The 16855-nt window shown below is 39.9% G+C and overlaps 2 protein-coding genes across 3 annotated transcripts; both read right to left on the bottom strand.

Moving 5' to 3' along the window:
- Window positions 1–94: 94 nt before the first annotated feature.
- zbtb17 (zinc finger and BTB domain containing 17) lies at window positions 95–8845 on the bottom strand. Of its 2 annotated transcripts, XM_054609129.1 has the most exons (15): window positions 8653–8845; window positions 7024–7269; window positions 6651–6830; window positions 5692–6021; window positions 5494–5583; window positions 4955–5232; window positions 4480–4622; window positions 4093–4393; window positions 3815–3902; window positions 3113–3229; window positions 2869–2989; window positions 2283–2413; window positions 1917–2180; window positions 1657–1746; window positions 95–1427 (listed from the first exon to the last, which is right to left on the bottom strand). In XM_054609129.1, the coding sequence occupies exons 2-15, from the start codon at window positions 7226–7228 to the stop codon at window positions 988–990; spliced, it is 2778 nt and encodes a 925-aa protein (XP_054465104.1). In that variant the 5' UTR covers window positions 7229–7269; window positions 8653–8845; the 3' UTR covers window positions 95–987. The 2 variants fall into 2 exon arrangements, with proteins under 2 accessions (XP_054465104.1, XP_054465105.1); XM_054609130.1 differs by lacking the exon at window positions 6651–6830 and having other exon boundaries at window positions 8653–8844.
- A 2202-nt stretch (window positions 8846–11047) lies between these two features.
- Window positions 11048–14127, bottom strand: hspb7 (heat shock protein family, member 7 (cardiovascular)). The gene is made up of 3 exons (XM_054609863.1): window positions 13919–14127; window positions 11835–11959; window positions 11048–11661 (listed from the first exon to the last, which is right to left on the bottom strand). The coding sequence occupies exons 1-3, from the start codon at window positions 14076–14078 to the stop codon at window positions 11482–11484; spliced, it is 465 nt and encodes a 154-aa protein (XP_054465838.1). The 5' UTR covers window positions 14079–14127; the 3' UTR covers window positions 11048–11481.
- Between the last annotated feature and the right edge of the window lie 2728 nt (window positions 14128–16855).

The following is a 16855-nucleotide window of genomic DNA, read 5'->3' as shown; positions in this document are numbered from 1 at the left end:
CTAATAAAGGATTATCTTATTTTATCTTATAATAGCACAATGTTTTTTATTTAAAAAAATAACAGCACAACACAAGGCTTGTCAGACTGTGCAGACTCTTTATTGAGGAGATGATGACTTCCAGTGAGCCTAAGCAATGTTACTGATATCTACTGGGGCATCTTACAGGTGTTAATATAAGCAGACAAAATGAAGACGTAAAACCATTGGTGACAGGGAACCATCATCATACTGTTATGACTAGTTTACTGCAAAAACAGAAAAACAACTGTTTTTGTAAACTGGGAGTGAAACGGCGAATTGTTGACCAGGTTGTCATTTCCTGATTGATATATATATATATATATATCTTTATTTCTCTTTAAGCAGAGGTTAATAAAGACCTCTTTTAGAGGACGCATAACAAATATACAAATATTATACATGCACAGCATTTACAATGTTTGCCAGTACACAAATCCATGACATCCCACTTCTGGAAAAAGGAAGAGGTAATAATTACCACCCGATTAAATCTTCAGGACCCCCACATGTTCATGTAGATCATCTCTGTATTAGGGGATTTTCATGAAAATACTTACAACTAAGTACAATAAAATAGTTTGACTATTTAAGGAAAATGTACATATCTCTTCTGAGCGAAATGGAAAAAATAACACAGACACCTTCTCTTAGTAAATGCGATGTAAATACAAAGGACAGTGCATAGTGCTGCATTTCATTCTAAAAATAAACGGACTATACAACGAAATATAAACATCTCTGGAAGAATTATCAACAATATTTACCTAATTACTTAATCTTATCTCATTTCTGGAATTAGGACTGCAAAACACATGATTTTTGACCCTACATTCAAAGATAAAATTGTGTATAAAGTGTTGTATGTTATGAATCCAGTTTAGATTAATTTAACATCATGGCATGTTGAAACTCTGGGACTTCTTTTACCAGCAATATTTCATACACTTTCACAAATCGGCCTCACTAAGCCTGACTCTCACATTCCATCTCCTCTTGTTTTTCCTCCTCTACCTCTGCTGCAGCTTCATCTTTTCCTTCTAGGTGGATCTCAGTATGAGTTTCTACCTCTTCCTCCTCCCTCCCCTCCTCATGAATCACCTCTCCAGGCCTTTCTTCTTGCGTCTCCCCCACTATCTCTCCCTCTCCCTCTGCCTCTCCCTCTCCAACCTGGGTGCGGAAGATCAGTTCTCCTTCCTGGATGACTTGTTCAGCTGTGGGTTGCCATGTTGTGGCAGAATCCCCCTCAGCGGTGGTGGCTGTGGTGTATTGGTAGAAGTCAGAATCTGCCTGAAACATGACCAGGGCCTGAGCTGTGTGGATGCGTACGTGCTGGGCCAGGGAGCTGGCGTCCAAGAATTTATCACCACATGAATCACAAGCGTACAAGATCTGGGTGTTGGGGTCTGGGAACAGAAGAAGAGTTTACAAAGTTAGTGATTGAAATTTCCACCCGGATGGTCCGACAACCTCTGCGTCTTTCAGGGATCTGGCCTACATTCTGCTGAATGTGTTGATAATATTGAACCAGCAATAATGGTTTTCTAAAGCTTATAATTATTCAAAGACAGCTGTTTAAGTACTGTACATACTGTGATCACTACTATCAGTTCAGTGACTTCCTTGTAGTCTTACCTGCTTCGTGTACTTTCTCTACCGCCTTGGTTATTTCAGCTTTCAAAGCCTCCGTCTCATCTGCAGACACTGAAGCAGCCACTGGAACTACTGTAAACGGACACATGACACAAAGTGAAACAAACACTCAACACTGTCTAAGACCTTTAATCCTCATGCTTCTTTTATTTTCTGCAGAAGTCCATTGGATAGCTGCAGCAATTGTCACAGTCCCATCCCTAGGATATATTGATATTTTCCCAAATATCATGCTGCCTGACCTGTCAGCTGAGCTACTGCACTGGCTGCCAGGGCCTCGGTTGCCAGGGTGACGATGTCCTCTGTGGTGACGGTGACTATGTTGATCTCGCTGTCGGAGGTGGACGCCCCTGCGCACCCGTCGCCCCCCTCATCCGAGATGCCCCCGGCCATCACCAGCCGCTTCATGCCGGCCTTGCCTTGGTGGACGGTCTTAACGTGGGAGCGCAGGTTGTCCACCCGGTTGAACCCTCGGCCGCATTTATCACACAGGAAAGGTTTCTCCCCTGAGAGAGCAGGACGGAGAAAAGGAATCAACTGAAGATGTAAAGGTGAATGTCCCTTTCCCCCTTTACCCATAAGTCCCATGAGTCTGATTTTATCCTTACCTGTGTGAATGATGATGTGCTTCGACAGGTCTCCCACATTAACAAATGCCTTGTTGCACATCTGACACTTGTGTGGCCGGACATTGTCGTGATGCCGGATGTGATTGGCCAGTTGACTGGACTGCACGAACCTGTCCGGAGACAAACATAAAATGCATCTGTCATTTTGAGTCCCACATACACCCTGGCATCGCATTTAAATCACAAAAATGACACAAAAAAAATAAAACATTTTCTCACTTACTTTTAGCTTTAGATCAAGATCTGCTCATGCTTCTGCTCTGTAGCTTGTGATTAAATGGCTGGTTGTTATATCTTGTTTTTAGCTGATGTTTGCACATGTGTTCTTATTTAACATGTTTAAATATTAAATGCGTCTGGTCTTAATGCAGCAATTATCCCCAGCTCCAAGACAATTTTCTCACATGCTAGTCGATAAACTAACCTTAAGATAACACTTAAAACCAAAAGTGAATGTTCTCAGCTCTCAAATCTCTGTGTTAGATAAACTCAAGTTATATTCCGGAAGTACGAGTGAATTAAAGAAACAGCCTTCGTTACAGCATTGATTTATCTGCTTGCTGACCTTTTGCCACAGCGATCACACACGTAGGGCTTCTCTCCTGTGTGCTGGCGGACGTGAGCGATGAGTGAGCTGGCCTGCGTGAAGGCCTTGCCACAGATAAGACAGACGCAGGGCTTCTCTCCTGTAGAACATGAATTACAGTCTCACCATGGTGGGCAGTAAATAATATAGGTGCAGAGTTTCAGATTTAAAACTGACGTGTTGCTTTCACATTCCATAGTCTCTCTAAATGTCACTGAAGTACCTGTGTGGATGCGTTCATGCCGCTGCAGAGCTCCAGGGTCACTGAAAGCTCTCTGGCAGTGCATACAGATGTACGGTTTCTCCCCACTGTGGACTCGCAGGTGTCTCTTCAGATTTCCTAAAAAGCAGATACCATCACACAAAGGTTTGACCAAATTCTCTTAAAGCAATGACAATGCAGGAGTCAACTTCCTTCAGATAACGTGCAGACAGACTGAAAGCAGCTGGAATTGTGTTTGCTCTAAAAAAAAACACAACTGTTACTGGTCACGGTTAAAATAACGTTTAAATACCTGAAAGGGTCAGTATCAGGAGGTGATTATAGAGTACATATTAAGTTAAAGCTCTGCCTGAAAGTTCCAGGTGAGTTTGTAACCACTGTGTTAGCACCACTAGTGGCATCTTACTAACTTCAAACTGAAATCATGTGAGCAACAGTGGGGGGGGGGCATCGCTTATTGTCAACATCAATGCGCCTGCTGAACAAAAGTTCCGAACCCAAAGAAATACACTTTGCAATCTTAAAAAAAAGCTGCGAATCCTCACGTTTTGAAAAGTTTGGGTAGAATTTCAGTTTGTTGAGAATCATTTGTCATTTGTTTCAGCAAAAACTTCAACCGTAGCAAATGTCTCATACGTTAAGATCACCGTATAACAGACGTGAACCTATTCAAGAAAAATATTGTCCGTACACGATTCTTACCTGAAGTAGTAAACTGTTTGCCACATTCCTTGCACTTGAGAGGCCCGTCTGTGATATGGATCTTTAAGTGAGCCTTCAGATTTCCCGGCTTAGGAAAACACAAAATCAAGGAACTAGTTGATTAAAACACTCGACATAATATTCTCAGTAACACATCAATGAATTGTTTGTATCTGTGGCTACCAAACTCTACATTTCTACAGTTTAAGATAATCTGCAATCATAGGCTTGTTTGTAGTACAGTTGTGGATATGAAACCTTCACAAACATGTTATTACCTGGTTGAAGCGCTTGTCGCAGTATGAACACTTGTTGCCCTTCTCCGTGTCGTGCGTCTCCAGATGTCGCATCTTGGCGGTGGGGTCGGAGAAAGCCTTCTCGCAGTAGTCGCAGTGGTACGGCTTCTCGCCGCTGTGCACCAGCTGGTGGCGCTTCAGGTTGCCAGACGTGGTGAAGAGCTTGCCGCACACTTCGCAGCTGTACCGCGCTTCGCCCGTGTGCCGTTTGCGGTGCAGGTTGAGCAGGCTGATCTGGCGGTAGCTCTTCCCGCAGGTCGAGCAGCAGTATGGCTTCAGAGGGCTAAGAGGCAGCAAGAGCGCAATTTAAGACACAAACCAGACAGAGGCTGTGAACTGAATGTATCTGAGTCAAACAAAGTAATTCACCTGTGTGTTTTCTCGTGGGCTTTACAGGCCGCAGGGTCAGAGAAAGCTTTGTTGCAATCCCGACAGCTGAACGGCTTCTCTCCTGTGTGAATGCGCATGTGTCTCTTGAAATTACCAGTGTGGGTGAATTTCTTCCCACAGTCCTGAGAAGAAGAAAATGTGTCATGAAGAGTGACCAAAACCTATTCATGCAAAGTTTTCTATGCAAATGTCACCAACATTTTGCAAAGATATGCATAAAAGCTCCAAGCATCGGCACCATTTCCATGTTTGATGCAGCTATATTAGCCTTAATGACTGTATGACAGTGATGAGCCATTCCACAGCTTGAGGCACAAAGTTGTTGACATTTACTTTCATGCACAAGCTAAAAACATAATCAAGTCTGTAAATATTTTAACACTACAGTTAAGAAATTAGAAATTGTAACTGCACTCAGTCACTTCCCTGCTGCATCCAGACGGATGTTCCTCACCTCACATTCGTGTGTCACGGAGCTGTAAGGCTTTGACTCGGATCGGCTGCTCATAGACGCTGAATGGGTTTGTGTCCCGTCTCTCTCGCTGCCCGAATTGACCCCGTCCCCCTGCAGGCTGTCATCGTCATCGTCCTCTTCAGACCCCTCTTCGTCGTCAGCTTCTCCGTCGCGGGTCTCCTCACAGTCGTCCTCATGTTCACCGGCTTCTTCTGCCGGCTCTGCCACCCTCTTCTGAGTTTTGGTCTTTGACGTGCCTTCTTCCTCTGAGTCATTGTCTGCGAAGGCGACAATAGAGAAGTCTTGAAAATGCCATACTGTCTGTATATGTCATAAGACTTGACTGCAAATAGCAATCGCTATAAATTGCCTCCTATGCCTAGATTTGTATGTAAGACTAAAACTCTGTTGAAAACTCTTCTAAATGTATCAATTTCCTTGACTTTTATCTATCTGGAATATGATTTTGCATGATGATACTTAAAAATTCCATAACGGAAAGGTAAGAAGGGTGGGTGTTTGGGTCTCAGCCAACTCACCTGGTGGGAAGTTTCGCCGAGGAGGTTTTCTGATTCGTCTCCCTCGAGAGCTCATGTATGATGAGCTGCCAGCAGGTTTCAGCTGGGATTCTGTAAACAAATAGAAAATATCTCTTAGAGCAACTCTGTGATAATATGCATTAGGAGCTTAAACGCCAAATGGATATATTCAAAGTCATTCTATTACTACGCACTTACTGGGCGTGTAGTCAGCATCAGATGGGTCATCTTGAAATGCAGGTGCATCTGGTGCAGCACTTTCCTCCTCCTTCTTTACAGATATCTTCTTTTGAGCAGTAACGGGACCTGTTTTGGGGGATCGTCCTCGGCCCGAGGGGGTTCTGGCAGGGTTGGGCCGAGAAACAGTCTGTTGTGTTTGGGTGGGGATGTCTTCCGTTACATTTTCCTCATTTTCTGTGGGCTTTTCATCTTCTGTGGGGGTGCAGGGACTCTCCTCTGCTTGAGATGCCACTTCTGCCAGGTCACTCTCCAGTTCCTCAGTCTGCTCTACTTCACCTTGTTTCTCTTCTGGTTTGTTCATGAAAAAGGGTTGAAAAAAAAGGTTTCCTTTTTTAATAGAATGTGGTGGATAATTACTATATATTAGGCTCCATATTTTATATGTGGTGAATTTGTTCAATTTAAATCTGATAGGGCTAATAGCGTAGCAATAACAACAAAAAAGTAACCAAATTAGACTAATCAATTGCACGAAATAAGGAATTCATAAAATTGTATCTTAGAAATGCTTCACCAGATGTGAATTCTAATTAAGGGTTAAAATCTCTTCAATACAATAACAGTAAACTTATAAGAATGCCTGAACAACAGTTTAAAATGTAAAGCTCTGACTTCGTATCTTCTAATAAATGCAGGAAAAGAATGCTATTTGTAATGACTGCTATTAACTATGGAGAGAGGGGGATTACCTAGTAACTAACAACGTAAACAGAGGAAACCTCATGTCTTGGAAAGTGACACATCAGATTGTTAAATTAATTCAACAAAGAAAACGTGTCTTGTAAACCTAACCTGCCCCTTTCTACATCCGCAACAATTGATCGACCAGGTTCAGCACTTGTGAATGGAAGACACAGATCATTTAAGGGTTCCGACATGAATATGTACAGAGGTTTGATGCATTAATCTGGACTCACCAACGGCGAAATCCAGTGTTATGAGGGACGGAGCAGGATTTGCCATTGACTGGTAGGCAGAGCAGGCATTTACAATTTCTTGCATCTGTAGAAAGTTAGCGACAGCCAGCACGTCTTCTACATTCTGTGGACTTAATGTCAGCTTGGCTGTGTACATAAACTCCAGGACCTGACCCAAACCTGCAACAATAATCAACAATACAACAGGTCTGGTTATACAGCAGTAATGGTGGGGTAAATTAACTATTATTAAAGTAAAGCACTGCGACGGTATGAAAAATCAGAGCGCTGCAGGATGGATATAACAAAATAAATGAAGTACATAATGTGAAAGTATACAGAGATACGTGTCCACAGGCTGACGGGAACCCACCTGCTGCATTGCTGATGTCCAGGTGCACCACATCTTTCTGGTCCAGGAACAGGGTGCGGAAGTAGACACTGCAGGCCGCCAGCACAGCTTTGTGGGCCTTGAAGTCCACCCCGTCCACAACAAAGGTGCAGTCACACAGCAGGCCCTGTCTGCGCTGCCGGTTCAGTTGCTCCAGAACTTTCCCACTGTGCCATGGGAACTCCATCGCCCCGAAGCCGTGAGGGAGGGCGGAAGAGGCTGGATGCTCTGTGGACACATCAGGAAAAGGCTCAAAAGGGCTGATAGTCGGCTCGGCCAGTTTGTCTTCACTCTGGCATGACATCCAATCATTGAATGTCACCGCTAAGGCCTCAGTTTCTTCAATTTTTTCCTTGTTATTTTTAGGGGCAGTTTTTCCTGTTATAAAAAGGTTTTTATAACAGGTTTTTATATATTTTTATATATATATATATGCAATACAATACACTGTGCAATTATAGTTATAATAGTTTTTCTGTCTGTACATATAATATTTCAGTTATTGTGGATTATTTTCTGTTTTTATTGCTTATTTATAATACTTTACCACATAATTCCATATGTGTTCCTTCATAGTTTGGATGTCTTCAATATTAATCTACAATGTAAAAAAAAATAAGAAAAAAATAAAGAAAAACCATTGAATGAGAAGGTGTGTCCAAAAACTTATGACTGGTATATATATATATATATATATATATATATATAATCCACAATAACTGTATATTATAAATATTAATATGTACATATAATATTTCAGTTATTGTGGAAAACTTATTTATATACTATAATTGCACAGTGCGGGACTAATAGAGGATTATTATTTTATATACATATATATATATAAATATATATATATATACATATGTGCAATTATAGTTATAATAGTTTTTCTGTCTGTACATATAATATTTCAGTTATTGTGGATTCTTTACTGTTTTTATTGCTTATTTATAATACTTGTTTTTATTTTACTTGTTTTTCTTCTACTATGTCTCTTGTTTGCACTATAACCTCTCTGCTGCTGTAATCCTGTAAATGTCCCCACTGCGGGACAGAAAAATAATAGAGGATTATTATATATATATATATATATATATATATATATATATATATATATATATATATATATGCAATACAATACACTGTGCAATTATAGTTATAATAGTTTTTCTGTCTGTACATATAATATTTCAGTTATTGTGGATTCTTTACTGTTTTTATTGCTTATTTATAATACTTGTTTTTATTTTATTTTTTATCTTGTTTGCACTATAACCTCTGCTGCTGTAATCCTGTAAATGTCCCCACTGCGGGACTAATAGAGGATTATCTTATCATATATATATATATATATATATATATATATATATATATATATATATATATAATGTATATAGGTGTCCCCTGGCCGCCTGGTTCGACAGCGCAGTGCATCGACTACACGGCCTGCATCCTCACGGCTTTGTTATCGGGGATGAGCTCGTCGTGCCTGCGGCGGCGGAGGCACAAGATGGCGGCCGCTGTGTCTGCGCGGCCCCGTCGCTTGTTGTTCTCTCCCTCCGCTCTACTTACGCGCCATTTTGACCACGAACAACCAGGTGCGTTTACCTGTGCGCGGTGGCGTCTCCGGTACCGGGTTCAGTGAAGTGACGTGAAGAGTTCAGCACCAGAGCCGATCGAGTGCTTCGGGGATCGATGCTGCCCAGCTCGCTCCATCCAGCGCCATCTTCCTCTCGCGGATCGATTGAGAGACCGCCGGATGTGTCACGGGAGCACGCGCACTGCGGACGCGCGCAGTGCCCGCGACGACCACGTGGTGGCGCAACGTGCTCGATTACCTGAGATTCATCTGATGATGAAGACATGAATGAATGAATGAATGAATGAATGAATGACCTGTACATGTGACACAACACAATGATCATTATTATTATTATTATTATTATTATTATATATTATTATTATTATTATTATTATTATTATTATTATTATTATTATTATTATTATTATTATTATTATTATTATTATTATTATTATTATATCATTATTATTATTATCATTATTATTATTATTATTATTATTATTATTATTATTATATTATTATTATCATTATTATTATTATTATTATTATTATTATTACATTATTATTATTATTATCATTATTATTATTATTATTGTTATTATTATACATTATTATTATTATTATTATACAACTACACAGACACACAATAAATACACATACTATACAACTACACAGACAATAAATACACATACTATACAACTACACAGACAATAAATACACATACTATACAACTACACAGACACAGACAATAAATACACATACTATACAACTACACAGACAATAAATACACATACTATACAACTACACAGACAATAAATACACATACTATACAACTACACAGACACAGACAATAAATACACATACTATACAACTACACAGACAATAAATACACATACTATACAACTACACAGACAATAAATACACATACTATACAACTACACAGACAATTAATCTTACTTCCTGTTTATACAAAAGTCAAGTTATTTCATTGATTTTTGTCTGCTTTGTGTTGTACTGTTGGTGAATGTAAATGTCAGGCTCCTTCAGGACATAAATAGAGAGAATAACACCAGAATGTGGCTGTCATGATGCTATTGAAACTGGAAATTATATATATATATGCAATACAATACACTGTGCAATTATAGTTATAATAGTTTTTCTGTCTGTACATATAATATTTCAGTTATTGTGGATTCTTTACTGTTTTTATTGCTTATTTATAATACTTTACCACATAATTCCATATGTGTTCCTTCATAATTTGGATGTCTTCAATATTAATCTACAATGTAGAAAAAAATAAAAATAAAGAAAAACCATTGAATGAGAAGGTGTGTCCAAACTTTTGACTGGTACTATAGACAGAATAGACAGAATAATTATTATAACTAGTATTGCACAGTGTATTTGTATTGAACGTGCAGGGTGTGCAAGTTCTTTAAAGAATACTGATGCAGGATCACTTCCAAAGCACTCTCCAAGCAACATAAAAAGCATCTATTTCAAGAAAACTTAGGTACAGTACAACGTCATATGCTAAATCATGTTGTAATTTGGTCTGTAAGGAGATGCACTTATGACTTCTGGTGACTAGTTCTCTTGAATACCTATGTTGAATACACTTATTGTAAGTCGCTTTGGATAAAAGCGTCTGCTAAATGACTGTAATGTAATGTAATGTAATGTAATGTAATGTCTTTCACAGGGAGCAGCATTCCAAAATGCAAAGGCCGAAGCCTTGCTCAAACATATGGAAAATTACAGCCACACAACAAAGGTGTCCAAATAATTTTGCCTGAATAGAGCCTTTGAAATCCTTTTCTCGTGAAAGCAGAATAGGTGCCTCATAAATGCCTCCCTGCACAAAAGACGGGAATAAAAGCACCATCTTTCCTCTAAGCTTTCTCTAATTCATTTTGAGAGTAGTTCGCCTCGTGGGGTTCACTGCTTACCCACCTTTAGGCCGATATTTGTGTCTTTATTTGGATATATAGTAAAGAAAACAATGGTGTTGTGTCAATCATGCTTTCAAAATGAATTATAAGAAAGGCATAGTTAAATTCTGGTTCTGTTCTAAAAAAACACATCTTGGACAGCGTCTGAGGACTTAGTACTGAGGTTATGTCCACAACACTCCCTCTTCCACCAAAATGTAGAGCACAAACCTAAAGGAGTTTCTAAAATGATCTTAATTGTTTCGGTTTTTCTTATTTGATATTTTTAATTAACCGTTAGCGTTCAGTTTAATTTCTTCAAATGAAGTGCTAAACTAAAAGAAGCTAAACTAAACTAAGCTTAACTGTCCATTGGTTGCCAAAACAAACTCCACCTTTAATAAATAATTTGGCAAGCCATACCTCAATCAAGAGACTTACACATTGATATTAAGTGTCAAAGCAGGATAATTTAATTCGCACAAATAATAATATACAACAAGTTATTATTAACCTGGCAACCATCAATTGAGGTGAGTCTTCATTTAAAGAACTGTGTTAGAGGACAGGAGTAGAGGGGTGAACTCATCAGTTAATTGCTATGTATGTGTGTGTGTCTGAGATAGAGAGAGAGAGAGAGAGAGAGAGAGAATGCTGTACATGTCCAACCACTGTGTCTCAATATGTTACATGCAAGTGTGACCTATCACTGCTGTACAGATAGATAGATAGTATAGATGAGCAGCAACAGGCATAGTTTCAGTCATGGTGGTAGAACGTCACATGTTTTATAGAGCACAGTGGCAGCTCTCTGTTTAGTGTTTAAAGTAGAATGGTTTAAGTGAAGACAGGAAATACAGGAAGTAGCATAAAAACACAAAACAAGTAGAGGCTTGTGATGGGCAAGCGGGTCCATCTCTAGATCTTGATCTCGGTGCGGAAGGTCTGTACGAGCTCGTGTTTGGCAGGGTGTCGGCGTGCCGTGACTGTTAGGGTCCCCTCGGCGCCCAGTGATGATGTCACTGAGGTGGGGTCCACGTCGTCGGGTAGCTGGCACTTGTGTGTGAAGGTGTTCATGACCGAACCATCCTGGGCCAACTGCCAAAGACAGAATAAGAGTGGTGACTTACTGTATTGTGACAGAGGACACACACTGTGTAAAGAGACTTGTCTACTTCAAAAGACTTTAGTCTCAAGGTCCTATCATGGGAGCACTCACATTGTTTTAAAGACGTATGTTACCATTCTATATCAAAAACAGGGCCACCCACCTTCTCTGCACGAACTTCAATCTGGTTGTTGGATGTGGTGACGATGACATCTTCAGGGGAGAAGTCTCGCACGTCAACCGTGAACTGGTACGAATCCCCAAGAGTCTTTATATTTCCAGATCCCCCTAACGCACAACAAGATGAGAAAAATGATGTTAGACCACAGGAGGAAACAGAAGTTTATTTCTCCCTTTGCCAAATCATTTTTACTCAATACTTCAGTTAACGATCAGTAATTGTCATTACATGTCAACAGCATAGAATCTATACTAAAATCTAACATTATTCAGGCTCATTATTTGGCCCCTTCCATAAAATGATCATAAAAAAAACTGACCAACAAGCATTTCTCTGTTTCTTCAAAGGCAGCTGAGAGTTCAAGTTTTTTAAAGAGGCTAAGCACATAAAACACATAAAAAAATCTGTGATTTATTTTGAAAAAATATGTTTAGAAAAATTGAATTTAATGACCCGTCATTACAATTGACTGAAAACAAAAACAAATATATGAAACAAATATATATATTTATGTGTTTTTATGTTTTGTTTTTGTATGTATATATATATATATATATATATATATATATATATATTGCTTACTTTGACATCACTAATAACATGAGATGTGATGGTGCTTTTTGATATTCATATTCCAAGAGTATCTACTGTATTTAACATTTGAGAGGTTAATATTCTTAATTAAAGGCACAAAAGTGATTAGTGTCTAGCTCTATGTCACTATGTGTTATTTGGCTCTCCATTCTTTTATTTCCATCACAGCCCATAATGTAGTTCATAAAGTTTAATATTTATTTGGTTTCCCATGGAATTCATGGACATAAGGACTACGATTGATCAGTTGACCAGCTTTGTTTAGACCAAGCAATAAGATGCATGACTTCATTTTGTCCATAGCACTAGTATTTATTGCTAGAATTTTGGAATCCGTAAATGGCTATGAGAATTATGAACGTAATTTTCATCTTGTCGGAATAAATTTTGCAATGTTATGATTAGTAAGAAGATACACTAGAGACACATATGATAATCATGCAGTGAGTGACTGTTTGTCCCCAGTGAGAATAATGAGATCATACACAGACTGGAGATGAGCTTGTGTGTGTGTGTGTGTGTGTGTGTGTGTGTGTGTGTGTGTGTGTGTGTGTGTGTGTGTGTGTGTGTGTGTGTGTGTGTGTGTGTGTGTGTGTGTGTGTGTGTGTGTGAGATATTAGCCCTGACTTCACATATGCCGGTTAGTTTGACTGCGTGACATCTTTCCAATGTGTGTGTGTATTTGGTGTGTACACCGGTCACCGGGCAACCATCTGGTCATTCCTCATGCAGACGTCATTGCAGATACTCAGTGTGTGAAGTCACACCACTGCAGTCAGTCCAGCATTCCCCAGGCATGCATGTGTGTGTGTGTGTTGTTCTCCCTTTAGCTGCACCCACCAACAATGGTTCCCAGACGATTCTGCTCTGCCCCTGACACATGGTCCATTTAAAGGTCCGATGTCACACGTTCACACGTCTCAGTGCACCAGCGGTGAACTGACACAGAGCAGTTTACACCAGCTGCACACGTGACTGAGCTCGAGGAAGAGCAACGCAGGCAGTGCAGAGTGAAATGTCTCCTGACCTAAATGTGTATTTTACACAAACGCCCTGAAAAACCTGCAAGAGAAAGTCGAGCAGTGCCTCCAAAAACACAGCTCCAACTTTAGAATGAATTCCATCGTGTAGCGAACTTGTGTATATTTTATCATTCTTTTTAAAGTTACTCCATCTAACCAGGCTAAACTCTTGATTAGAAACACGTTTTATCAGCTCACATCAACCACACCAGAGACCCTTTGCTGCTTTTTTTAAACTCATTCCTGCCTGTTGTCCCCCTTCTCTCAACTGTGACCTCAGATATGATTTTTTTCTCTGTAAAGTGGTAAAAAATCATATCTGAGGTGACAGTTTAAACAAATAGCTTCCAAGCATGCACCAACATCTCAGTCAAAGCTGTCCCTTCAGCCTGCTGTTGTTATTTTGTATACAAAACCAGTTACAGAGACCTGAAATTGCTCCCAACTTACTGGAAAAGCCCAGGGCGTCGCTCCCAGGCCTCATGAAGGAGCCAAAGTCCTCGGCAAACAATCCCCGGCTCTTCTCCATGTATGGGTTACCAGAGGATGAGGACGAGGTCTGGTGGAAACTACGCTCCGATCGATAGGCAGAAGAGTTGGTCACACTCATGGATGGCCGAGTGTGCTGGGTAAGGCAGAGGAGGAGAGTGAAGGGAGGGAAGAGGGAGGCGGAGAGAGATGATTCTTCTTCTGGTTTCCTGGGAGTCTTCCAGAGGGTTAAATATAAGAACCAAAACACACAGCTGTTCCGCTTCGTTCTTTCTCTTTCTTTCTATTTGTATAAACTTCTTGTTTGTATTTGGTAAAATTGTGTATTTGCTCACTCTCCAGCAGCCACCCACCCTCAGCCCTTATATACTGTACGGGCCCACAAGCTCATGGGCGGTGGGCACGTGTGTCACAGCTCATTGGGAAAGGGTAATAGTGTTCTATATTTATCATGGATGGAGAGAGGGGTCTGTCGTTGGAACAGTTCTGGGCATTGAAGGCTTTGAGGTTAAGGGCAGGCAAGAGAGGGAGTGTGATAGGGAGAGGTAGAGAAAGAGCAGGGGCTGATGGCTGGGGGGGGGGCAACAGTTGTCAGAATTTTCAGACACATCGCCCCTGAAATAACTTTTCTCTCCTCTCTTGCGTCATCAGTCTGTTCTCCTTTAGTGCCATGAATTTGTTCTAAAAATGGTTCCTCACACAGTTCTGCCATTAAATGACATTTCATCCAATAGTTACATCTCATTAGAGAGATTATTCTCATCTGTTATTTGATCTAATCTCTCATATGATAAACCTCTGAGCACCCAACAAATGACTCAGTGGGAAAGGTTGTGTTCTCACGATGGGAAAATAGGATCCTGGTCTTTTCAGAGGATAAGTTGAGAGCAAAACAAAGATGGAAAGAATGCGTGAAAACAAAGCCGTCCGCGGGAGCAGGGGACTTAGTGGTGACATTGCTTTGTGGCTATTAATATCTGCACAGGCCATCGTGATTAGAAAACACTCACTGCTCTGCTCTCCCCTCTCGTCGGTGCTTCTGACAGCTAATCCATTAAAATCCATTTATGGGCTCATCGACATAACGGATTCGACTTCTGCTTTGTCTTTTCAGTCAAGAGGGGGGGGGGCTGCCTTGGATTTACAGACGGTATGTATTGACAACAATCATTTATTGACCGACACACTACAGACGCAATGCAGAACATCAGGTGTCTGCAAGAACAGTCAAGTTCAAAGGCAGTCCGCTGCTGAAATAAAATACACAAAAGGTTGCTCTCTTTTGTTTTGAAGCCATGTTTGAAAGGTTACCCAGCATTACTAATGACACCACACTGTGATATGTGCTTCCAGTCTTATCGGTATAGAGCTCAGAGCCCTCTGCTGAAGGTCTAAATCCAGACCAGCAACTCACAGTTTCCCTGTCAGGGAGCACACAGAGCCTCCTCCCCTCCATAGTAACAGCAGGAATATTGTTGAGAAAAAAAGCTAGTGGGAGCCTTTGGAATATGTTAATAATGTTAATGATGTTGGTCATATCATTTTCTTAATCATGTTTTTATCATAAGAAAGGTCAAACTGATCTCAGCATGGAAACATGAGTAATTTACCCAAATCATTGGTTCCCATGCTTGGGGTTGGGACCCACAGACGGGTCACCAGATAAGTTTGAGGGGTCAAGAGATGCTTAATAAGAAGAAATAATAATAATGATAGTATAAAACATTTCTGATGCACAAATTATGGTTTGCTTTTTTTGGTTAAAACTGGTCGCATCACAAAAAATAAAATAAAAAAGGCAGCTTCATTCCATCAGAATCAAACCCTCAACCCAACTCTATCAAAAAGGAAAGAATCAAAATGCTGTTCTGCCTGTTGTTTATTCTGAGGGAAGGAGTTTAAAACCTATGAACCCTAGTCGGTACAGTTAAATGCAATTAAATGAAGAGATGATGCTGATGGGTTATATCCTCACACACGTGTCCTCAATAAGATAAAGAATCACAAATATATAAATAAGATAAAATATTGCTAATCATAACTTCAGAGAGCTGGACAGGAGCACAGGAATTATGAAAATGACAAACAAGAATAAAATAAGAGTCAATCTGATCTAGCTGCCAGCAATCAACTTTGTCTCAACTGTGACTTTGAGTCACCTCTATATGTGTGGGCTTGTGTTCTCATTCCTATCTGACCACATAGAATGAGCGCACACGGACACACAGTCACGCCCGCACATGCACGCGCACACACACACCTGTGTTTAGGTCTTGTCTGTCTCAGCTGCTGCTTGTTACATAATGTTGCAGGCAGAGGGACAAGTCCCACAGTGAAAGACACACAGTGGCTGAACGGGAAGGTCATCTTACTGCAGCTGATTCATTTTATGAAGTACTATGGTCAGCTTTGTGAGCAAATGATAAAGTAGTCATGAATAAGAAGCTTCGAAGAATGGGAGCTCCATTCACTGGCTTCACCGCATAAAGAAATGATCTTTCATAAAAAGCTGCACTTCTCCTGAAAAGCCTATTTATTGGACTGAGTAAAATACAAGTCAATGAATTTTTTGTTAAAATAATATTTAATACAAATATTTACATTTCATCTGTTCTACTTTTTGTAAAGAAAATATGTAACTGCTCTATGTTAATCAAATAACAGACCAATCAAGCAATTATACAATGAATTTCTGATTTTATCTTCTTTTTTTTGTATCATCTGAAATTGACCAAGATTATATTATCATATCAAGTTTCCAATCATTCTGGACATTCTTCCATCGTGTGGGGGAAAAAAAGCTACATCAATTCATTTTTGGTCACTTGGGGGCAGTGTTTGATGTTATAATCATTTTACCCATTGTTGACATGAATATAAAAAAATGCTGATTAAAGC

This window comes from Anoplopoma fimbria, chromosome 12 (genome assembly GCF_027596085.1).
Source record: "Anoplopoma fimbria isolate UVic2021 breed Golden Eagle Sablefish chromosome 12, Afim_UVic_2022, whole genome shotgun sequence".
Classification (NCBI taxonomy): domain Eukaryota; kingdom Metazoa; phylum Chordata; class Actinopteri; order Perciformes; family Anoplopomatidae; genus Anoplopoma; species Anoplopoma fimbria.
Note: the sequence above shows the minus strand (reverse complement) of the source record. Positions and strands in the feature narration are given on the sequence as shown.